Genomic DNA, 25596 nt, shown 5'->3' on the forward strand with positions numbered 1-25596 from the left:
TCAAAGAAGACATATGAACCGATTGGATAGAAGAACAAAGCAACACAACATATTTAGGAATTAAAATGGAATTTGAAGATGAATGATAGGAAGAACCTATGTAGTTGAAGCTAGGGAGATGTTTCACTTCACTTGGAAGGTGATTAGACTCCAAGATGAGTGAGGTTTCCGCCACTTGAGAGCTCCCAAACACTCACAAGATAAGACTAAGCTAGGATAAACAAGTCTCACCAATTATCACACAAATTGTATATAGTAACTTTACTTCAAATTCAATGTTATTTTACATGAGCCAAGCACCTCTATTTATAGTGTTTAGAGGGTCGGATTTATTGTGGGAAATTCAAATGAAAACCCTTTGGAAATGCCGCCCAAAGACAAGTCACATGGAAGGTGTGACTTTGCTACTTCTTCTCATAAGCCCTAAACTTCTTTCCACACCTCCTTTTTATGTTCTATTTAAATCTATTCTAACACATTACAAAAAGAGACATTAATTTATGCTCATCTACTAATGCTTGTGCCCTTTCTCTTAATAATCTTCTCAGGCATGATGGATGATGAGATCACGGGTTGGGCTTGGGCCTCAGATTGGGCTTGGGCTTGGGCCTAATTTTAAGAAGACTAATAGGAAGAACTTCAAATGCTTTGGACCTTGTCCGTTCCTCCTATTGATGATATCTTTTTTGCTTGTTGAGATGACCCTTCAAAGTTGGCATCCATGGTCATCTTTTTATGGATTTGGGTCGTATTATGCCCCCCAAGTTGGAGAGAATTCGACCACGAATTTAGTACTCCTGCATATAACAAAGTCAGTTTGCTATCAAATAAGACAGTGCAAGCAGAGAAAGACAAATTTGACTTAGAAATTTTAAGCGTTTGGAGTTCAGAAAAGGAGGTCCTATAGACAGACCATGTTGGGAAAGATTGTTTGGGAATGATGATATTCTTTGGAAAAAGTCCTCTTAAAAGGTGAAAACCATTAGGAGGTATGTAAAAATCATCCCTAACATTCGTTAACCAAGATGGTGTGGAAGTAGGAACCTTGGGTAATGAAAAAGACAAAGAAGAAGAACACCTTGGAGGCGCAAGTTGTAGCATAGCACAAGTCAACATGATTGATTTAGTTGATAAGGTATTGTGACTCGGTTTATCATTTCCTTCTTTTGCTTTCTCATTTTCTCTTTTAGTTTTCATTTTTATTTGGTCCTTATGAACCTCTTGGGGAGAGAGGGGTTTTAAGGTAACCTTGCGCCTTTGGAAGGAAAAAGACATTGTATTGGTGAGGCCATCATGTAAAACATGTCTATCATATTGCCAAGGCCTTCCTAAAAGAATATGAGTTGCTTTCATGGGCACAACATCACATAAAACCTCATCTTTATACTTTCCTATTGTAAAGTTTATGAGGATTTGTTTATTTACCATGATTTCACCTTTGGCACTAAGCCATTATAATTTATAGGACTTGGTATGAGAGATAGTGGGTAAGGCTAACTTCTCCACAACTCTTGTACTAGCCACATTAGTACAACTACCCATATCTATAATCAAGGAATATAACTTGTTGTTGATAAAGCAGCGGGTCTGGAAAATATTTTCTCTTTGGGTATCATTAAAAGGTTTTGGAATTGTTCCCAACATTCACCTTATCATCAATAAGTCACCTTCACAAGGTATTTCATATTCATTATCACTAGGGGTTTTTGAAGGGGAAGGGGAGTTAGACTTAGAAGAGTTATCACTATGTTCACTTACTACTTGACCCCCCTTAACCATCATGGTGCGTTTGGTTGGACTATCGGCCGTTATATGACCAAAATCTAAATATTTAAAACATTTTTTACTTGAGGTTTTGGAAGGTGATTTAGGAGTTAAAGGTGAGAGTTTAAAATCCCGTGGTTTGTAAGTGGACCCCTTTTTAAAATTGGAGGGAAAAATTGAAGTAGATTTCTGTTTATTTGTCCAAGATGTGTGGTAAAAGCCATCATTATGAGAATTTTTAAAAGAGTTTTTCTTGGAAATTTGGGATTCTACCTTGATGGCAAGGTGAACCAATTTTTCTAAAGAAGAATATTCATACAATTTTACCACATCTTGGATATCTCTTCTTAAGCCACTTACAAACCTAGCCATCTTTGACTCTTCCCTTTCATGCATGTCAATCTTGATTAAAATTGTTTCAAGTTCTTTAAAATAAGCATCCACACTTTGTGTTCCTTGATGAAACCTTTGGAACTTCAACAAAAGGTCTTTCCTATAGTGTGGAAGCACAAATCTAGTGCACATGTATTCTTTTAAATCCTCCCAAGAGACCACGGTTGGTCTCTTTACAATTTTATGCCACCATTGCATGGCATAGTCCATAAACTCTAAGGAGGCTAACCTAACTTTTTGGTCATTTTGGACCTCATGCACATTAAAAAAAATTCTACTTTAGATTCCCAAACTAAATACACATTAGGATCACTATCTCCACTAAAACTAGGCAATTTTACAAAAGGTAAATAAGGCTTTGCCACATGTTAGTGCCTATCTTCATAAGGTTGCCTCCTCCATTCGTCTTCTTCATCATAGTCACCATAAGTGTGGTAACTCCTTGAATCATATCTATGATGGTGTCTTCTTTGTCTTTGAGGCCTTTCATGTTGCATTTCCAATCTTTGGAGTCTTTCCTCCATTTGTCTCATTTCTTCCTCTTTTTGTGCAATGGTTTGTTTAGCTTCCTTTAATTCTCCAATTAGAAAAGATTTTTTAGGAGAATGAGGTTTAGATGATTTACCACTTGAAAGATGATCCATAACAACAAACAAACACAAAACACAAAGAACAAACAATTATAGAAAACAAGTTAGAAGTAAAAAGTGCTGACGGCAATATGAAGAAAAGGAATCAATCACTCAAAGAAATTTTTTCTTTCCTTAGCCAAAGTCTCTCTTGTGGATTGGATAACTCTCAAGTGAAAGATGTCAAAGCAAACCACACTTGCTCAAAGTAATATCACCACAAAACTTGAGGAAAGAAGAAAAGACAAACAATAAAAGTATAAAACAAGAAAAGGCTAAACCAAAGTTAGAAAAGAAATATGACAAAATTTTGAATAGAAGACAATCAAGAAAAGCACAAAAGAAGACTCAAAGAACCTTACTAAACTTTTAACTATGAAACTTTTTGAACTAGAAAAATGCTAAAGCAAAAGGATACAAAATTCCACAAGGTAGAAAACAATTTGTCAATCAAATTGAATCCATAAATGTGAAAAATGAATTTATAAACCAAATGATAAACAAGATGCCTTTTGAAACAAATGCTTTGCTGTTTTTAAAATCACTTTTATATGAAACCGTTACTGTTTTGGAACAAAGCACCCTTGTTGTATGGTATTAACGTGAATTGCTCACTGTTTTTGTAAAGAAGTGGTACTGTTTTGGAATTACTAAAATAGCTTGCTGTTTTGTCTCTTTTTTTTTTATCCTAATTGCAATCATCCACACGCTTGAATTCCAATGTTTGGAACTTAACATCAACTTTTACTAAAACAAGTTTCTAATTAAAGTGTAAATTTCACAATTAAAAAGAAGTAAGTAGAAGCAAAGTAATAACACCTAGAACATTAAGAACATATGACACAAAGTAAAAAGCAAGATCAAAGAAAGACATAACAAGGAAAATATTCAAAACGAAAAATGCAATGAATATAACAAAGGGTTAAAAAAAATTCTGCAACGAATTAAGGTGCTGGAAAATTAAAAACAAGAATGTAATGACGAGAAAGTAAAGGTACTTGAATTTAAAGAACAAGAATGTAAAGGTACTTGAATTTAAATTGCTTGAATTAAAAGTGCCAAATCAACTCAAAAAGATGAACACAACCATAGCTCATGATACCACATGATGTGAGTTGATTTTATGTGGATTCATTAGGTGATACTTTTTAGAATTAGGACCGGTAAATCTTAAGCAATTAAGGTGAGAAGTATAAGGAAAATTTCCAATGGACATTAACTTAACAAGTGTTAAGTAGATGTGAAGGTTCATTTCCAAATACCAAAGGAAAAACACAAGTATAGGTGATTATGAATGACAATTAGGGTGCGGAATCAATAACACAAATCAAGAACAATTAAACCAATTGAAAACAGCAAACAACACAATTAAACCGAATTAGAATGATCAAAGAAGACATATGAACCGATTGGAATAAAGAACAAAGCAACAAAACATATTTAGGAATTGAAATGGAATGGAAATGGAATTAGAAGATGAATGATAGGAATAACTTATGTGGTTGAAGCTAGAGAGATGTTTCACGCCACTTAGAAGGTCAATAGACTCCAAGATAAGTGAGGTTTCCGCCACTTGAGAGCTCCCAAAGACTCATAAGATAAGACTAAGCTAGGAGAAACAAGTCTCACTAGTTCTCACACAAATTTTGTATAGTAACTTTACTTCAAATTCAATATGATTTTACATGAGCCAAGCACCTCTATTTATAGTGTTTAGAGGGTCGAATTTAAGTTGGGAAACTCAAATGGAAACCCTTTGAAAATTCCGCCCAAAAACAAGTCACATGGAAGGTGTGACTTTGCTACTTCTTCTCATGAGCCCTAAACTTCTATCCACACCTCCTTTTTATGTTCTATTTAAATCTATTCTAAACACATTACAAAAAGAGACATTAATTGATGCTCATCTACTAATGCTTGTGCCCTTGCTCTTAATAATCTTCTAAGGCATGATGGATGATGAGATCATGGGTTGGGCTTGGACCTCAGATTAGGCTTGGGCTTAGGCCTAATTTTAAGAAAACTAATAGGAAGAACTTCAAATGCTTTGGACCTTGTCCATTCCTCCTATTGATGATATCTTCTTTTGCTTGTTGAGATGACCCTTCAAAGTTGGCATGCATAGTCATCTTCTTATGGATTTGGGTTGTATCAGGCATGGTGGATGATGTAATCATGGGTTGGGCTTGGACCTCAGTTTGGGCTTGGGCTTGTTGGGCTTGGGCCTCAGGCGTCCTCTCTCCTTGGTCCTCATCAGATAGTGAAAGTGACAATTATAGGGCTATCATGTATATTGTAGTTGTTGTTGAACAAGATGCTTTGATGTCTCCAAATCCAAGTGGAAAGCTTGAAGACCTTGTTGTTGTTGTGTGTGTGTCTAGTTGTTTGAAACTTGTTAATTCACTCCTTAAGATGATCCAAGCTCAATTGAATCTTTAACAATTTGAAAAGATGGGTTTTCTAAAAGGAAGTGAAATTTCAACAAGTTGAAATTTCGAATCAACAGGTTGTTTGACACTTAGTAGATTTTAAAATGATTTGGAAAAGCTTTGTCGTTGTCTCTGTTGTCAAACAAATTTCAACAGGTTGAAATTTCGAAACAACATGTTGTTTGACACTTAGTGGATTTTAATGTTGTCAAAAAAAAATCAATCGATTATTTTGAAAAATCAACCGATTGTTTTTCTGAAAACCTTAACAAAATTTTGTTAAGTGGTTTTTCTGTTTTAAATGATTCCAACAACTTTTAGTTTTTTGTTGTAACTGTTTTAACCATTTGATTGAAAGATAAAAAGGTGGTTTTACGCTCCTATGCATTAACCAAGTAAGAGAGATCAATCAAAAAGAGTTTTCAAGTTTTCAAAGAGCTTTTGGATCATCTCAATTGTGGAATAGGATTGGGTCTTGTATTCTGAACTTTGATCTTGTGATTTACCTAGGTGTATTCTATTCCCTTCTTTCTTGATAATTGTATTTATGTACTGGTGTTGCTAAGAAGTGTTGTGTGTTCTTGAGGGGATCAAGAACATTCTTGGTGTGGTTTTTCCCAAGGAGTGGTGTGTGTTCTTGAGGGGTTTAAGATCATCACTCTTGATGTGTGTAGCTTGTAATCTAGGGTTGATTACATAATGTATTCTCAGTGGTTTCTGAGGACTAGATGTAGCTCAGATGTTGAGTGAACCAGTATAAACCTTCTGTGTGAATCTCTCTATCCTTACACTCTTTAAACTGCTTTAACTTTGTTTTTATAAAGTGCTGATAAAAACAACCGACTGTTTCATAAAAACAACCGGTTGATTTTCTGCATCAAGCTTAAAAACAGTTTTATATTTGGCTGGACGGATTTTCCATTGATTAATTCTTCATAGCCTTTCACTCTAGCTTCAATACTTGAGAAAATATTTCAAAAACAATTCACCCCCCTCTTGTTTTAGCCCTATAATTCTAACAGTTGTGTCATCAAGGAGGGTCAAGAGTGTTGATCTTTGTCCCCTAAAAGTTACAGTATTGTTCTGGGCATCCACACTCCATTGCATGCCCGAGAAGGTGACTTGTATCACAACAGAGAATTGTCCAATGTATGAGGAGACCATTTATTCACTTGTCACTATTCATATGTGTTTTATATTATCATTTACAAGAAACATTGAGGAATTGAGAACAAATAGCATATAAATAGATTAAATAATATAAAGTTAAATATCATATTCATATAAAGTTTTCAATTGCCTTTTCTTTCATTGTAGACAAGTATAAATTAATTTTGTAGTGACTAATAGGGATAAATGAGACTCATTAAATTTCTTCACATGATTATTATATCTTGTTTAAATCCCCAAGGTGATAGCTCCACAAAAAAATAATTTTGTTTCCCAAGAGTAATCTAAGCAACTACATTGGAAGTTTAAACCAAAAAAGGAAAAACGAAATAAAGACAAGAAGACAAACAAAAGAGTCTTCTCTAAAGCGTAGCTCTTAATGACATAAAGAGGAATGATTGAATGTCAATAAACCAACCATATTGACCCCATTTGCATATAACATCCATAATAAAACCCGATGATAATCATGCACACCATTACTTTTTCTTAGATTGATCTGCTTTAGAGGTTTTCTTATTGACTTTTACTCCAACTTTAGGAGGACATCTCGGTCTCTTGGAGGTTTGTACTTGTTCCTCTTCTTCACTTAATGATTCATCTTCATCCATTTTTTCACCCTTAGCAACCAAATTAGCTTCTTTTAAAAAAAATATCAGTCAAGGTAGATTTAACTATATTTGTTGCCAAGATGGTCGGAGGTGACTCATGAGCTTCTTGATCATCATCTGAAAATTCAAAATAATTTTGCAAAGCCAAATCATGAGAAATAGTTTAGAAGTAATCCGTTTGTCAGCAACAAATTTAGGAGGCGTTGCATTAGATGCAAAATTGAGTTGAGAGGATTCTTCAAGAGGTCGCAAATTATTAGTATGCAAGGGATCCTTTTTTTTGTAGCAAATCATCTGAGTCATATGAACATAAATATCAATATGAGATCCTGGCTCAACCTTTGTATCATCAACTGCAAGAATAGAGTTCAACAACAGATTTCTTTATCTTTTGACCTACAAAACTTCAACGGAAGAATCCTGAAAAATAGCAGGACCCTTCATCCCAACAACATAGAAAATATGTCTTAGAAACAACATCTTTTTTTTTATTTTTTTCCCGGAGCAGCAACAACAACAAAATTTGCATTAGAAACAATTGTATTTTGTCCATCAACAACCACAAAAATACTAGAGCTATTAGTTTTCTATACAACAACATCAGCAACGAGAATAATAGCACCAACAGGTGTAATAGTCTCACCTTATGTCAAGAGATTTTTTTTTTCTATTAATTGCTTATATCGAATAGGTTACTGATGATGTATTAAATTTTATTATGCAGGTATAACTATAAAAAAAATACATAAAAGAAAGATTAATTGTAATACTAGAGAGAATGGAAAATTCATCTAATAGAATTTTGTATGTGACAGTTACATATTAATCAAATAACTAAGGTGACTATAATAACGGTTGTCTCAACTTTATAAATTACAAAAAGAAATGATTATTTGAGAGACACTATATCGAAAAGGAAAAATTCTGCATAGGTAAATAGAAATAAAAAAAAAATAGAAATCCATTAACGTGAAGCATAATCTTAGATAAGAGAAAATGAAAACCATCTATTGATCAAATGATAAACTTCCTTGGGTTTAAATGTTTGAGCCACATGTCCAGCACCCTGCATTACATTACAATGACAAAGCACATAATCAAAATTCTGGAGAGATCTCTAATTAATTAATATATATTACCAAAATATGATAACTAATTAATTCAAATAAATAATTAATCTTAAAACTTATGGTTACTTGCCTTCACGATTGCATATGTAAAGAAGTGATCTTCTTTCATTTTATAGATTTCTGTGAACCTGTGAAATATTCAAAGGAACATGTAATTAATTAATATGATGCCACATATATAGTTTCTCTTCTTTTAAAAAAAATGAAGATATAATATCAAGAGCTGAAAAAGTGGACTGAATGATAGACAAATATACCAAATTAATTATTAGAGAAATTAAAAATAAATAAAAAAATCGCGTTGATGTTTTATATTGCTTAAACTTATTAAGATATACTGGCATAAATGTATGTGTTTCCATACTTATGTATTTTTAATGTACTCTTATCTCTTGTAATTGTTTGCTAATATAATTTTTCTCTTCCTTAATTATGCAGTATTTTAGTTTAAAATAGTCTGTGCAGATATTATAAATTGAGTCTTATAAAAAAAACATATATCACCTTTAATTTTGAGTAGAGAGAGAGAGAGAGAAAATTGAAGAACTACAAAGTTTGAAAAGTAATTTATAAACTAAAACATATATTAGTGGAAATAAATAGGATGATAATTAAATATTATAATTAAGTTAATTACCCGGCAACTTGACCGTCGACAAACCATGCTCGCCATTTGTCAAGTATGGTCATGTTGAAGGAATTGATCCAATGTTGTGTACCCATATGTGGAACACTCATATCAAGATCACTACTGCAATTAATCATAATCCAACAATTAGTACTTAATAATTTATTTTCATAATTTTTTCATAAATATTTTCAAAAAATAAAGAACATCTCTTCTTACATTACAATATAATCATTAAATAAAAAAATAATTTTAGAGATAAAAAATAATTAATTAATATATAGAGATTAAAAATTTATTAGTATGTAAATCAGTTTCTATTATTAATGTAATTTATAAAATAGTTTCTAAATTGGTATATAATTAAAACTACACAAATTTTAAATTTTAAAATTGTAATTAAAAGACTAGATAACTAATCAGATACTAATTTAAAAACTAATGTCTAATTTGATTAATATAGTAATTAATTAATTTTTTTTAAATTAATTTTTATTTAGTGATCTTTTGAATGATAATTAATTATTTATAAGTTAATTTTAGTTGATATATATATTTCACTTTTTTAAAAATATTTAAACAACAGTCATTAAAAATGAAAAATGAGAGAGAGAGAGAGAGAGAGAGTTTTGGTGTGGAAGTTAACTAAATGTTAATTACCAGTAAACGAGAGCTTGAAGGTTGGCTTTAGTGAGATTCCGATAATATTGTACTACGTTTAGCCATGTTAGGGTGTATGCCACTGTTCTGTTGCATCTCAGGAATTCCTCTTTAGTTCCCTGTTCAAAAACCATTACTTCTTCAATTACTTTCATATATAAATAATTAACCCTTCAAATATAATTAAATTAAATTGTTCAATGCACCATTACCTCTCTTACATGAAGGGCCTTCCTCACACTTTCATCATTTGCCCATTTGTCAACAAAGATATGATAATAGCTCTAAACACAATTCATAAATTCATGTTAACTTAAGATGATGAATTTTAAAATTTCTTATAAAGAAAAGTAAATTGTTGTTCTAAGAGTTTAGCTAATCATGATATTAGAAGTATTAGTTTTATTTTTTAATTGAGTGATCCAAAACAACATAAACCTTAGCTATATCCATGTCAACACCAGCAAGAAAGACAACATGCCCAAGTAATCAATTTGAGTATGAACAAATGAGTCAAATAGATAGAAATAAGATATTTGACGTCATAGAAATAAGATAGTTTTTAATGAGAGAGTTCTAGACTTGTCTGAAATATTTTCTTTAGCTCAGTTGAAGGTTTGAGCTTGACTCACATCTAAATTTTTCTCAGCTAGTTTTTCGTTTTCTGATTGGTGTCTTGCCCCTTTGGTTTGTTTGTATTCGTTTTAGTGGGTTGTCAGGAGCTATTTTGTTTTTTAGATGGTTCAAAGGTGTTATACTCTTAAACTGCTCATACTTTTTTGTATAAGGGTTGAATCACCTCTAAAGTGATTCTTATGTATATATATTTTTTATTGCAGATAAAAAAAATAAAAATGAGTCAAATAAGTTCACTTGAGTTGTGTTGATAGTGTGATAGTAAGAATTTCTGGATGAGGTTGAAATTGTGTTCTAGTTATGTTTAATTTTCTTATTGAAAGAGTTTACCTCTTTTCGATAAAGAATATGACAAAAAAATCATGTAATTCCTTTAGCCAAAACACAAGTTTAAAGAGAGAAGAATTTACTGAACTCTACACCAAAATGTTGGAGGATCTTCAAGTTCTTCTAAGATTTCTCGATTCAAACCAGGCGTAGTAACACAGAGAGGTTCCATAATTTGTTGTTCGTTTATGTAACGAACTAGCTGCAAATCAATCCATTATTGAATACTGTTATGCATGTTAACCAGAAAATTAAATAAACTCTGTCACTGTTCAGACAAAATTTCTTTCAAAATAGTTTAAGGAAAGAAAAAACAATACGTAAATAAAAATTCATATTTTAAAGAAACTAATAGAAAATCATTTTTATAATTTGATTTATGTACTATATCTATAAGTTTTTTCAATCAAACTCTTAAATTAGTAAACCAAAGTGAAGAATTAATACTAACCTCAGAATAAGCTTCATAATTTGAGACGCACTTTGTGTTTTCTGGATCAATGTTTACATAATCACCGTTACAGTTTTCTTTCATAGACTGCAAAAATGTTTTCAAGTAAATAAATTTTAAAATATAATACTAAATAAACTAAAAATATTTGAATAATTTAAAGAAAATGAATACGACGAAAAAAAATATAACACACGCATATCGCTATATATCTTTTTAAATATTATACATAGTCATGTCTAATCCATTAATATATAACTCATCTAATCAATTCGAATATCACCCTTGAATATGCAAACAAATTCAACAAAAATCATATGCATAAGTTTAATTTGATATGATAGCACCAGAGATTTTATCTTGAAATTCCGGAAATGCAAAAAAAAAACCAATAAATTCTCTCATACTTCAAAGAAAATACATCCACAAGTAGCAAAACTAAAATACCTCTAACAGGCCCATCAATGTTAATTTTAACCCAACCTAGTAAAGGAAACTCGCATACAATAGTAAAAGAACAAACAACTTTACCACTACGAATATTAATACAAAAAAAACTTAATCATTTTATCATTCTTCATTGAAGTTTTAGACGAATTTCTCACTAGACAAGTTAAATCTTTAATTATTGAAATAGTCATAAAAATCTCAATTTTATCTTGAAATCTAGCATACATATCATCTAAATAGAAAAAAATTATCAAAGGAAGTTTAATCAATTTAACCAAAGGATTACCGTCATTCTTAATAAAAGAGAGAAGATCATCATTATTAGAGAGATGATGAGAAGTAAGAAAAATTTATCGAACCCAATTCTAAATATGCAATATATTAGAACATTCAAAAAATAAATGTTGAATAGATTTCATATTTTTCACAAAACGTACATAGCAAACTTTTATTCTGAATATATTAAGAAAACATTTATCATAAAAGAAATTTTGATATTAAATTAATTTTTCTTTCATCAAACATAACAAAATAATGATGAGAAATAACCTTATAGAGTGCTGGGGATATAAGACTCCTCTGGTATGCATACAGAACTTTCATATTCAGTTCTGTATGCCAATCAACAGCTGGGCTCGCAAGTACGTAACCCTGATTATGACAAAAATGATAGACAATTATATATTGTAAAACACAACATCTTTAGCAAAACAAAAGAATACTCTCGACAGTGTTAATACTTTGATGTTTATCAGTGGCTTCTGTCTTGCTTTATAACCTGCTCTTGGAGGAAGCATATTAAGAAAATCTTATAAGGCCAAATTTAGGTTATTATCAAACTAATTGACATTGTTTGTTGTGTCGTAGTTACCTTCATATACCTTTTGAACAAGAGGTCCTGTAATCAATCCTGAATATGATCCACCACCAATGTAAAATGGATTTGAGTTAAACTTTGGATGATCAATAAACCACTGCACATGCTCATAATCAATGAAACTTGTTACAAGAGAACAAAATTCAAATGTTAAATTCCAAATATCTTTACAAAATAAAGTACATACTTAATTGGATGAGTGAGATCAAATTTGCTGGGAGCTTATCTTAGTTTTTGTAGGGAGAAGCGTGATAATTTCAACCAAAGATTACGAGAAATTAAAGTAACAAGAAAAAAATGATAATGATATCAGAATTTTTAGGTGGAAAACCCCATTTAAATAGAGGTAAAAAACCACCGGCGACGAGAGAGGCAAAACTTTCACTATAATGGTACTAAGAGTACAATGAATTCCTCTCAGTGTATGTTGATGTTTGTTGTGTGTTACATTACTGAAAAGAAGCCACTATATTTTATTTTTATTTATTTTATTTTATTTTTTTATCAACAAGGAAAGTCACTATATATAGTGGTTCTAGGAGACAACAATAATAAAAACAATTAATGGTAAGTAACCTTCCTTTAATAACAATTAATTATGAACGGTAAGTAACCTCTCAATAATTTTAATTAATTGTCAACGGTAAGTAACATCTGATTTATGTCAAGATATCGGTAAAGGTGAGTCATAACCCACAGTTTTAAAATGTTAAAAAACACTACTTACCTGGTTTTGCATTGGACCTAATAAATTGGCTTACAAAATTACTTATTTAAACAATGTTATTTTTTTTATCAGCTATATTAAATGAAATGATAAGATTAGTTTGTTTCATACAACAATTTATTTACTAGTAATCTTGTTTAAGGTTTAGACAACATTAGTATTTTTTTTTATAAAACTTCATGATAGATACCATTACATCTCTGTTAGACTGCTACTTATGATTCAACAATAATCTATTATTATATAAAAACCTATTATTAAAAAGGAAAAAAATAGTATGAACCAAAATTCATTAAAGAAGCTACCTCTAAAAATATTAAAACTAGTTATATAGTATTTTTTAATAATAAATATTTTTAATTAGATCAATTTAAGTCTCTGGTCCATTTAGAAAAACCGTAAAAATTGTTAAGCATGATATGGTGTTCTATTCTAAAACAAGGCTTACTTAAACAACTGCCCATTGGATACTATGTAAATCCATTTTATCTTACTTTACCATAATAGTCCTTTTTTTAAATTTATTTATTTTACGGATTTATTAAATATGTGTTAGAATTCAATATAATTAATCATTATAATTATTAAAATGTGTAAAGATTATAAAACGTGAGATGTGCGAAAAAGTTGAAGTTATAAAATTTTGCATTTGATAGTAAAGTACTCGTAAAATGAAGTTAAATAATTTTTTTTGTCTTATAGTTCTAATCCAAATTTTAGATATCTTAACTATTTAATATCAAAATCATTAGAATGTATTATTGTGAATTTTTTTATATGAAAAATTAATTTTCAATATGAATTAAATTTTAAAATATTTTATTATAATATAATATACACTAAAAATTTATTTGTGAAATAAAAAAATGTTAACAAAAATTCATTTCAATTTCCTTACTACAAGTAGTTAATATCTATAAAAATACAGAAAAATATAGTTAATACTAAAACATGGCATTAAAATGGATGAAGAATAGAAATTTAGAGGTTGAGAAGAATGATTGACCTTTTGTAAAAATTGATAAGTATGCTCCACCCATAACTTGTCATCACTGTAATAGCCTTCTTGCGTTTCTGAGTATGAAAATCCTGTGCCCACTGGCATATCTATGTATAACATATTCAATGTCTGTGACCACCCATATGGGTTCAACTCAAGTTTTGGAAGGTTTCCTCCCAAATCACCATTCATTATTAAAGGCCCTGCAACCACAATCCAAAAACATACAATCCAATCTAAATTAAAAACATTTTTTTTCTTTTTTTCTTTTCCATTTCATATATATATTTATTGAATTTGTTGAATTTCTAACAATTCTACCACGAGTCTAACACAATTTTAAAAAAAGAAATACATTAATTTTCTAAAAACTCAAACTTATTGTATAAATTTTTATTATGATTATAAAAATAAGGTGGCCTATTGACAACTTGTCCTTCAAATTCCATGAGTTCACTTAGGATTTTTCCTTAAGTTGTGTTAAGAACTAACTCGTGAGGTTAGCTCTGATACCAACTATAGGTACAACTGGCTCCTAAAGGGAGGTTGAATGGAGCCTAAACTCAAATTGCAAGTTGATAGATAAAGCAGATACAACGTCTAATAGGCAAATAGATCAGACAAAAAAAAAAATCTAATTTTATACTAGTTCACCCTAGCTCTTGAGCTATGTCCATTTTTCCCTTAAGAAAACTGCTTAAGAGGTTTCACTAATCAATAAATCAGTCATAACAAGTATTCACCCTAACTCTTGGGCTACATCCATTTCTTCCTTAAGAAAATCGCTTAAGAGGTTTCACTAATCAATAAATCAGTCATAACAAGTATTATCACCTCTCTAGGCTCCACCTTTCCAAACAACAAGTATTCTACACCTGTCCAAACAATAAGTATTTTGCACCTCTCTTGGCAAACCAATTTTAATCTCTCCTTAAGACTAAGACCTCTCAAGACATGAAGAACACTCTCTAAGAGAGAACACTGAAAGCTCATAAGGTATTCTTCACAATATGAAAGATTTACAATGGTTAAGCACAAAACTTGAATAGACTAGATGCTTTACCCTTAGCAGATATGAATTCTACATAGTGATTGTAATATTAGTTCTTTTCTTTTTCTTTTCGTTGTTCTTCCTCTTTAACTTCAAGCTCTTTATATAGATGTAGAAATGATGATTGTTGAAGCTTTGTATACTGAACTTCATCATATAACTGTTAGACGCTCCATATGGAAATCATTACTCTGAACTTCATCATATAACTGATAGAAGCAAATGTGTTTAGTGACCGATTTTTGTGTTTTTAACGACCAATTTTGGTGGTCGCTAAAAGTGATTTTTTTTGTAGTGTGTCACTAAAAATAAAACAGTCAACATACAACCAATCACAAATTTCATAAATTCAAAACTGTATAATAGCAATTGAAAAAAAATAATCTAAACAGTAGCGTACCGATTTCTCCACTCTCTCCAAATAACGTGGTCTACATGTTAAGTGGCAATAAATAAAATAATTTTTTAAAACTAAAAAATTGTTTTGTTAACCGCTGAAATTACAAAATAACCAAAATAAATTAATAAAATAAAATATTAATAAGATAAAATAGAAAATTTATAATTGTATAATAGTAATTGAAAAAATAGTCTAGAACAGCAGCGTACCAATTTCTTCACTCTCTCCAAATAAAATGATCCACACCTAGCAACCATTAAGTGACAATAAATAAAACAAATTTTGAACACTAAAAAACTATTTTGTTAGCTGCTGAAATTATAAATTGACAAAATAACCAAAATAAATTAATAAAATAAAATATTAATAAGGATAAAATAGGAATAAATTTGTGTACACAATAAACCGTTATAATGAGTTATAATGGATAATTCTCTTTATAAATAGGTATGCAACCATTAAGTGACAATAAATGAAATAAATTTTTAAAACTAAAAAAGTAATTTGTTAACCGTTGAAATTATAAAATGACAAAATAACCAAAATAAATTAATAAAATATTAATAAAAATAAACTAGGAATAAATTTGTGTATACCAAAAACGGTTATAATGGAAAATCTTCTTTATATATAGATATGCAACCAATAAGTGAAAATAAATAAAATAAATGTTTAAAACTAAAACTATTTTGTTAATGGTTGAAATTATAAAATGAGAAAATAACTAAAATAAATTAATAAAATAAAATATTAATAAAAATTAAATAAGAATAAATTTGTTTAAAAAAAATTATAATGAAAAAAAAATTTATATATAGATATAAATTAATAATTAAATCTTGAAAAAAATTTAAAAGCTAAAATTGCAGATTTTAAATAAAATATAGGTCCTAACTTCCAAACCAAAAGTACATGTAAGCCATAAATACAATCATTATTGTTTTGCAGTCTTCTCCCGAGTTCATCATTAGTAATGATATTTTTGACCCCTTTATCCCCTTCTACGTCCATCTTATATTCCACCCTTTTCCCCCTTAGATTTTTACCCCTCTTATTCTAGAAAATTTAAAATTAAGGATGGAACAATCCTTTTTCTTTTTGTTTTTTTTTTTCATTTTTCCTTTCCTTCTTTTTCCTTATTTTCTTTTATTCTTCCCCCTTCTTTATATATATGTCACTCTCTACATCCTCTCTTTTATCTTTATTCATTTTCAAAATTGTTTCTCATCTTTTCCATGGAAAATTCCTAACTTTTACCAGAATGAATTCAATTTAGTTTATTTAGAAAGTTTTACTATACTTTTCAATTTTCTTATTATATTTATAGTTTGGATCACAAATAATTGTCAAGGAAGTTATTTTCAACTATTAATAAATTTAAATATGAGTATGGAGAGTAATTAGTTATAAAAAATTGAATTTGTATTAGCGGTATTTTAATTGAATTAGATGTCATGGCGTCGTTTCATTGGCTTGCAACATGAATTTTTCTTTTTCTTTTTGGCTAGGATGGTTAGATTGAGTGATATAAATTATAATATATAAGTTGTTTTTTTATGATTGATTTTATAGTGTTTCTCGTTATATGGAGAAGTTTGATCTTATGGAATGATTATGACTGATAAACCTGGAGATGTGTGATAACACGTGTTTCTGAAGAGGTGTTAAGAATATTTCTTAAAATTCGGATATCACGAGATGTTAGAATACTTGTTTTTGGAGATGTTAAAATACATGTTAAACTCGTTATAATAAAAATTTTTGGTTGTGTGCATAATATGAAAATAAACACATGTTTTATATCGTCTGTCAAACAAAAAATATTTTGTTTCACATTTCTTATAAAATATATGACTTAAAAAGACAGTGTTTTCATGATTTATGCTTCATACATACCTATCCACACCCCACATTTCTATCAACACCCCACACATTCCTATCAACACTCCACACGCATATTTTGATTATATTGTTTTTGATTAGTTACTTTTTTTGTTTCCTATGTTATTTTTTATTATAAAAGATTATGATGTTGCAAGTCCAGGAGGTGGTTTGGAAAACAATTTAAATACCATAATTACGAATATAGAAATAATTGCAAATAAATCTATCACTAAAAGTTGAAGAATGTGAAACAATTGAGAGAAAATATTTAGTCAAATTTGCATAACTAATTTATTGTTTTTTTATAATTTTAAAAATAAATAAATAAATGACACACCCACCCACCCATATTTTTTTATTATGTAGTTTTGATAACTTCCTTTTTATGTTTTATATGTAATTTTTTATTATAATAGATGATGATATTGCATGTTCAGGAGGTGGTTTTTTAACATATCAAAATAACTTTATTATGAACATAGTTAAATTAGCACGAGATATTGCAATTATTGTAAATAAATTTATCATTAAAATTTAATGAATCTGAAATTAATGAGAGAAAATATTTGGTTAAATTTAAATAATTATTTTATTGATTTTTATCATTTGTTTTAAAATGAAATGAAAATAAAATTACTCTATATAATAACATTAGAAAGTGCTGCCGTTATTAAATACAGAAAAATTAAACCAAGTTCCCATTATTATACTATTATTTGTGTCACCTATATGTGTGACTAATTTATTTTCCCATCAGGCTGGTAATGAAATTCTTAAGAATTAGCCAGGAATTTTGTCTCTCTTTAAATGAATTTTTTTTAGAAAGCTGAATTTTAAAAAAAAAATCAATAACATTTTTCATTTATAAGCTTCTAATTGAAGTTGTATTTAAAGATATGGAAATATTTTGAATATAAAAATTACTTACCATTTTCAAAAAAGAACGCTGATAGTGCAGAACAACCTGGACCACCAACGAACCATAGTAACAGTGGATCAATGAAGGGGTTTCTTTGAGACTCAACAAATAAGTGAAATATGTTCACTTCTTCCTCTCCCACTTCTATGTATCTAATCATGCAACAATAACAATTAATTAAAACTTAATATATATAAATACTTGGATCAAATATACTAATTTTCCAATTATGTACATATCAAAATCATGTATTTGCTACCCAAATTGGGACACAAAGCTATGAAGAATATAAAATTTAATTTGTATGTTTTTAGGGTAATTATAATTTTACACCGAGTTACTTGAGAAAAAAAAATTATTATTTTATTATAATATAATATTTTATTCTAAAAATAATTATAATGATTTTTTACTAGTATCAAATAAAATCTATTCATACTTTTTTATAATCGTTGTATATTTTGCATCAGATTATATATTTTTTATACATTTTTTTTATTGAAGTTTGAATCATAATTGTTTAAAACGCTTTCTAAATGAATATAATATCCTTTCAACTAAACTAAAAAAAAAAATTAAAATAAACAGTAAGACAACCAAATAATATTAAGAAATGAATTTTACTTTAATATTAATTTAATTTTATAAAATTAATTTATAATGTGAGGCTTCTTATATACCTGAAATGTTTTTATTTTTAATTGATGAGGATAGGTGATGTATACAAAATTAAGTCATTAACGTTTCTTTTTGTAACAAACAGTTCAATTTGTCTACTAAGATTTTTTAATGTAAAAATTTTAATGATTTAAAGAAATTTGTATTAACTTAAGTAAGACTTTTACATTTTCAAATATTAATCAATATGTTTTGGTATGAATATTTTGGAGGGGACACTGGAGTAGACAAGAGCATGGACCACAAAGAAATCGTTATCATGGATCACGCAAAATAATTTCTAGGTTATTTTGAAGAATAAAGAAAAATGAAGTAAATATTTACTGTACAAATTATTCTTATTGTTAGGAATATGCACAAGATTCAATCTATCATATTTGCAATAATAATCTGCCATTTATTATTTCATTATTGTATTAATTATTTGTGAAAATAATTAATGTGATAAGGTTCTTAATTAAAACTAGAGACTCACTTTATAATAGAGATTATAATAAATGAGAAATAGGTCTTAAGCAGTTTTATATAATTTTTTCTTAGATCTTAAAATTATTGAGAATAAGATATAACTCATAAATCATATCGATAGATAAATACACGTGTAATATATTTTATTGGATAAAGATTAATAATTTTTTTTTATTAAATGATGCATATATTCTTATGAATATTAAATAAACTCAAAAGGAAAATTCCTAATAGTTAAATATTATTCTAGAATTTTCAATAGAAAATTGTGAAGAAATATAATAATAATTTTTTTATACTATTTGTTCTTACAAGTGAAGACCAAATCTCTCTTAAAGTCACGTCTACTTGATGTTTTCTACTTTTTGATTAGTCGGCTTTCGTCTTCAATCTTTCGTCTTTAATTGGAACACACGAGTACCTAAAACAAGTACTCTGATGTTCAAGTTAGATAGGTTCGAATCAAGTTATATATGAGAATCAGAAGTTCACTACCTTACAAACTAAGGGTGTTCACCTATTTATAGTCTTGTTTATAGGTCTTTACCTATGGGGAAGGTTAGGGAAGACCCAAGTAAGCCCATATGTCCTAATCATGTTTTAAGGGCATAATTGAATTTTTTAGTCGCTAATTGTTTTGAATGTTTTCTTTGGTTAGACTGAGTGTTTATACTTGGTTGTTTAATTGTTGAATTTGGTCTAGGTGTTGTGAGAATTTCATTTCTACTCGGTCACTCGGTAGTATATTTGTCTCCCATGCTTGAGTTGTAGGCCAAAAAGTCATGTTTGTATATTGGTGGGTCTTTAAAAGAAAACTTAAATTACTTTGGTGGTGATAATGTTTAGTTAAGTTGATAGGTGTATTTGCCCCCCGAACTGGAGATGTTCTAAACATCGAAAAGCCTGAGGTAGGTGCAAGTTGTCTGATGTTCTGAGTGTCGAGTTCTTTGAAAGAAAACTTCATTTACTTTGGTGGTCACGATGTTTCGTTAAGCCTATAGGTATACTTTGCCCTGGGTCCGAGATATCGTAGACGTTAAAGGGCCTGAAGTGAAATAATGTTGGATGTAACGTGTTAGAATATGAACTTTCGTGCAATCTGGGTCGTTGGTATAGGGTTGATTCAACTATTGAGGTTTGCACAACGGTTTGCATCCGCTTAGAGTCTTTTTCTATAAATAGTAAGGGGTAGTGATCCCATTCTTCGATTTGTCTCTTCTATACTTTTTCTTTGTTTGAGTGTTTGTTGACTTGTCAAAGCGTTTAAGAGGTAATCATGTCTTCCTCTTCCTCTGATAGTTCATTCTCGGGTGGATCTAAGGATGTAGTCGATGTATCGAGTGTTGCCTCTAGTTCTCGAGACATGTCTTCGCGGGTTAGTGGGGGTGTGGACGAGAGGGACGTTGTTGTCGGGGACACAAGTCCTTCAGCCGAATTCGCTATCGAATGCAGGGAGTTAGGCGCACCGTGCCCACGATGTCGGATATGAGTGGGTGGATCCTCGCGTCTGAGAGTACTTTTCGAAGTATAGGTGGATGCCTATGTTAAAATCGTTCGCCGTTAGTGTTTTATAAAAGAATTGTAAGGATGACTTCTTTAAGGTCGTGGTGGAGAAAGAGGACCGTCAGTTTTTTTTATGAAGGTGACACTCCTCGTTTATCTTTTTATTGAACTTGCAAACCAGCACGTTACGACACATGGTTGAGGTCGTTACTGACCAAGGAGGACCTACAAACCTTAACAGTATTGGATAAATTACCTTGGAAAACCTAGGGCTTATGAGGACTTATTTATCTCCGACTTGACTTCATGATGTTGAGGGTATGTTTCTTTTAATTTGGTTTCCTGCTTCTATTTTGATGTTTTTTTACTTATCTTTCCGTAATTATAATGGCATATGCACATGTCAATGGTCAAAAGGCTTATTTAAAAAATTTACTTAAGACATAACAAATAGAGGCCGTGAATATTGGCAGGGTTGTTGCGAGGTAGTCCAGTTGTTACAAATTGTTCGTGCCACAAAGACGCATTCTCCCGTCATTCCAAACCCCAAAAAGGACAAGGAACGGGTTAATCCGACTTGTCGTCATTCCTAACAAGTCACAGAGACCTCATTGAGATACTGAGGTTGGGTCGAGTTCTCATAGGAATGACTTCCTTAATCGGGATATGCACGTAGGGGATAAAGTGTTAATCTCCTTGGACTCCTTGGAGTAGGAGTGCTACCTTTCGGCTACTCCAGTTGAACTTCACGATGCTTTTATGGAGCTTAGTGTGAGGGTCTCTCTAGAAAGTGAAAATAGTGATATGTTGATCACTTAGACTTTGTAATAGTCTTCAAACATGAGTGCCTTGTGAAAGAATACTTAGTGATCAACCAAGAGTGACTTCAGTAAAGAATACTTGATTGGAGTTAGCTAGCAATTGTTATGGACCCAAAATATACTCAACGTTATTCAAGAGTAACTTTATCAAATAGTACTCATTTGTTCTTTGCATCGGTAGTCTACATAGTAGAATTTGACTGATTGGTCAAATAATATATTATAAAAAAAAATAAAATATCTTTATAAAGTTATATACATAAATGATTAAGATTAAGCTAAATGGAGATGTGTGGATCATATTTTAAATGTTGTCCCATGATTAATTAATTAAAAAAATGTTGGTCAAATAAATTATTTTTAATAAATACAAAAATGATATCAATTGGTTTTGCAATTTTTTTGTCCAATTTGATAACTATACTTAATAACAATTATGTACTAAGATTTGAATCACTATAAGAGAGAAAAAGAAGGAAATGTTATGTAGAGGAAATAATTTCTATATGATCATGAATGTAGAGTATATCATTTCTATTCCGTGGATCGTTTAAACATATGTCTTACATTTGTAAGACGACGGATACTATGAGAAGCATAAAGAATATTCTATGATGATGTAAAATATATAACATAGTACAAAGATGAGAAATGACATGAATGCAAAGCTGTCGGTGCATATTAAAATATGGAAAATGTTATACCAACCCTCTTCAATTTTCCTACACCAAATTAATATTTTTATCTTTTAAGTTAGTTTATCCTAAATTATTCTATATTTTAAAATAAAAGGTCACATAATGTTAGGTAGATATTTAATAAAGAATGGTTGTTGATATATCATCACCCTTAAAATATTCGTGGTTAGTTATGGGTCAATCAATTTGACAAAAAATTAAACGCAATATCTTAGTAAAAATATGATGAGTACAAATATAACTAAACAATCATAGAATGAAAAGAAGAAATCACACTTACCCAGTTTCAAGCTTGAAAGGAAGGTCACCCTCATAACCAGGAAGGTTCTTCACAACTGAAGCTGAAGAAGCCATGAGTGGCAAAACCACTAATGCAACAAAGACCACACTACCATATCTCAAATTCATTGCCCTACAAACAAACATTCATATAGTTGCTTTTAATAGAAATATTGCAGCACAGCTAATTTAGTTTAGGTGCGGATTGTTGAAAATAAATTTCTATTACCAACAAATAAATGGTATGCAAAAGTTCGAGTTTCTCTCGAATACTCAAATATTTCACCAAATTATATCGAATCAGACACTAATAAGTCTAAAAAAAGTAAGCAAATTTGATGAGAATAAAAAAAAATAACGAAATTTGCCTGAAAAAAAAAAAATCAATCTCAGAAACAGGTATTTTTACCATTTTAGATGAACTCTTGAAACAGGTATTTACCCGTACATGCATCTTGTTGGGTCAAGAAAAATGAAACTAGTATTAAATTTCAGAGTCCAAACACTCTTTTATGAGGATTTGTGAGGCGAATAGTGTGAGCATGGAAGGAGCGGAAGAGACCACTCTTTTATGTGTTCTACGACGTCAATAATAACCAACGAGATCCTCTATTGCTATCTCTCTTTTCTTGTTTTTTTCATTTTCAGAAAATAAATTGCAGAAATTAATAACAAAAGTGGAAAATTAGAAGGATTGGCCAATGGAAACTCACCAGTGTTGAAGATGCTGAAGTTTGCTGAGAGCTTAAACGAAGTGGTTGTGGTGGTGGGCTGAGAGCTTAAAAAAAGTAAATTGAAAGTTAGTTCAATTCTCAATATAAACAAATTTAAAAGATAGAAGAACAAAATTAAAGAGATTAAAGTTGAGATAAGACACAAAAATTAAGACAATAAAAAAAATTAATAGCTATAAAAAACTAGACACTAAAAAAACAAAACGCATAAAGATAAACACTAAAATTGGATCACAAAATTTAAAATAAAAACTAGAAATTTTAGCAGCACGTGGCTTGGCCAAAAAAAATTGGGCAACAAAATTGTTTCTGCTATCGCGTGTAAAATTTTCTTCAATTTTTTCCAATTCAAATTCTCGCGATCCCGCACCAAAATTCTTCAATTTGTGCAGCCAATGTAAAAGTAACACACGGCAGCAAAAGTTAAAATTTCACATACGAAACCCACCAAAAAGTCTCCCATTGCTTTCCAAAGTTCACTGCTGCTTCGCTGGAATTGCTTTCCATTTCTCGAACGAGGTTCAACGTATGTTGCACTAGAATTTAGTTGAATTCAATGTAAAATAAAAATTTACACTGACAAAATATATTTTAAGCATCTTACAAATTATAATTCTCAAACATCATTTTCAATTGTAATAGAGATAGACACTTACTTTGATTCATGAAAGTCTTTTTCTAAGCAGTTTTTTTAATCTTTTTTTCTAAATCTATCTCTTGACAATTATATTCTTGCCACACCTTTTATTGATGGTCAACAATGAGACAACCTTCTTTGCATAGACAAAACCTTATCTATGTAGCACAAACACGGATACAGACACGAATACAAACACTGACACAAAGATACGTTTAAAATGTAGGACACGGGGACAATAAATATTTATGTGCACAAGTATGTTTCAGTTTTTTTGGGAACATGAAGATGTTTTTCATGACTGGTTTAAAAGAATTTGTTCCTTATTTTTATAACCATAATAAAAATTTATACAATAAATTTGAGTTTTTAGAAAATTATTGTATTTGTCCTTTTTAAAATTGTGTTAGAATCGTGCTAAAATTTTCAAAAATCCAACAAATATTTTTTGAATTGAACACTTCACCGATAAGTGTCATACGAGTGTCAACATCGATACGTGTGTCTGACATGTACACACCATTTAAGAGAAGTGTATGAGCCTCATAGAACCTTATTTATATTATTTCCCAATCTCCATCATATTAGGTTTTCATTAGGTAATATAAAATATATATCTTCTCACATTAACTAATAAGCTTTTTATTTTATTAAATCATATTTAGGCCCAAAGCCCAACGTCTATTTCATATGAGTCATATTATAAAATTAATTTACATAATTTAATAACATTCTCCAACTTGACTCATATGAGCTATAATGCTTTCATGATTTAATAACTACATAAATCATAATGCGTATTAGAAGGCCTTGTGTAAATTGGTTCTATCATTACTCAAAATCAAGGATACATAAACAATAAGAGTCATGGCGGTTACATGCCATTTAATCAACACATTTCCTTCCATGTACTATTGTATCCTTTTGTCTCCTTAATATTACTTTATGATGAGAAATTCATAATGGGTTATGTTCTCACCGACTCGAAGTCGGTCGGAATCTGGATGAGCTCCTAGCGGTCTCCCTTCAAGCTCTAACGCCCAAGTTAGTAAGAGCACAAAATACTGTGTATGTAGTGAATATAGTGCAAAGATGCGAGTTGAGATACTCCCTGTGGGTGGTTGTCTATTTATAAGCCTTTAAGAGTTTTGATATTTGATTCTGGTTCCTTCAGGCATTAATGTGTTATATTATGGTAACTTTCCATAAAATCTGAACATCATGTATATAAATCGGAGTATTTTGTCATATAATCGAAACATTTATGCAATATAATAAGGGATATTGAACAAGTAAATTAGAGAATTTATGTGATATAATAAGGGATATTAAGCCAGTAAATTAGAATATTTATGTGATATAATCGAGAATATTGTGCATGTAATTTATTATAAGCGAAAGTTACGTTAATTAAGTTTTGATGTGATGACCTTCTCCTTGTACCATTGGTATTGGATGATATGGACCATTGGGCTCAAACTGCTGCATTTTTGGGTCAGCTAGGTCGGTCCCATGAGTGACCATGGGCCAAGCAACTCGACCCTATTCCTAACAGATCTCGGGATGGTACAGTTTCAAACATAGTGTCATTTTCATCAACGATAACATAATTTGTTTTCCACACTATAATTTGCATGCATAT

At 30.1% G+C, this 25596-nt stretch overlaps 1 protein-coding gene across 9 annotated transcripts; it reads right to left on the reverse strand.

The window, feature by feature from the left end:
* Positions 1-7759: 7759 nt before the first annotated feature.
* Positions 7760-23640, reverse strand: LOC137831052 (serine carboxypeptidase-like 2). Of its 9 annotated transcripts, XM_068638566.2 has the most exons (15): positions 23297-23426; positions 22585-22716; positions 18146-18288; positions 15543-15579; positions 13889-14085; positions 12150-12252; positions 12019-12056; positions 11828-11929; positions 10829-10915; positions 10466-10579; positions 9627-9698; positions 9415-9533; positions 8764-8877; positions 8197-8254; positions 7760-8062 (listed from the first exon to the last, which is right to left on the reverse strand). In XM_068638566.2, the coding sequence occupies exons 3-15, from the start codon at positions 18146-18148 to the stop codon at positions 7979-7981; spliced, it is 1128 nt and encodes a 375-aa protein (XP_068494667.1). In that variant the 5' UTR covers positions 18149-18288; positions 22585-22716; positions 23297-23426; the 3' UTR covers positions 7760-7978. The 9 variants fall into 9 exon arrangements, with proteins under 9 accessions (XP_068494667.1, XP_090159882.1, XP_090159878.1 ...); XM_090303756.1 differs by lacking the exon at positions 15543-15579 and having other exon boundaries at positions 12160-12252; positions 23297-23640; XM_090303752.1 differs by lacking the exon at positions 15543-15579 and having other exon boundaries at positions 12150-12188; positions 23297-23532.
* Positions 23641-25596: the final 1956 nt, after the last annotated feature.

This window comes from Phaseolus vulgaris, chromosome 6 (genome assembly GCF_051622355.1).
Source record: "Phaseolus vulgaris cultivar YP4 chromosome 6, ASM5162235v1, whole genome shotgun sequence".
Classification (NCBI taxonomy): Eukaryota; Viridiplantae; Streptophyta; class Magnoliopsida; order Fabales; family Fabaceae; genus Phaseolus; species Phaseolus vulgaris.

Excerpts from the sequence above, each read along its gene's own strand:
- LOC137831052 (XM_068638563.2), bottom strand. The coding sequence starts at position 22,712 with ATGAATTTGAGATATGGTAGTGTGGTCTTTGTTGCATTAGTGGTTTTG. Across the intron at positions 10,580-10,828 it reads ATTATGAAGCTTATTCTGAG|CTAGTTCGTTACATAAACGA; the intron begins GTTAGTATTAAT and ends ATTGATTTGCAG. Across the intron at positions 9,534-9,626 it reads AGGCCCTTCATGTAAGAGAG|GGAACTAAAGAGGAATTCCT; the intron begins GTAATGGTGCAT and ends GTTTTTGAACAG.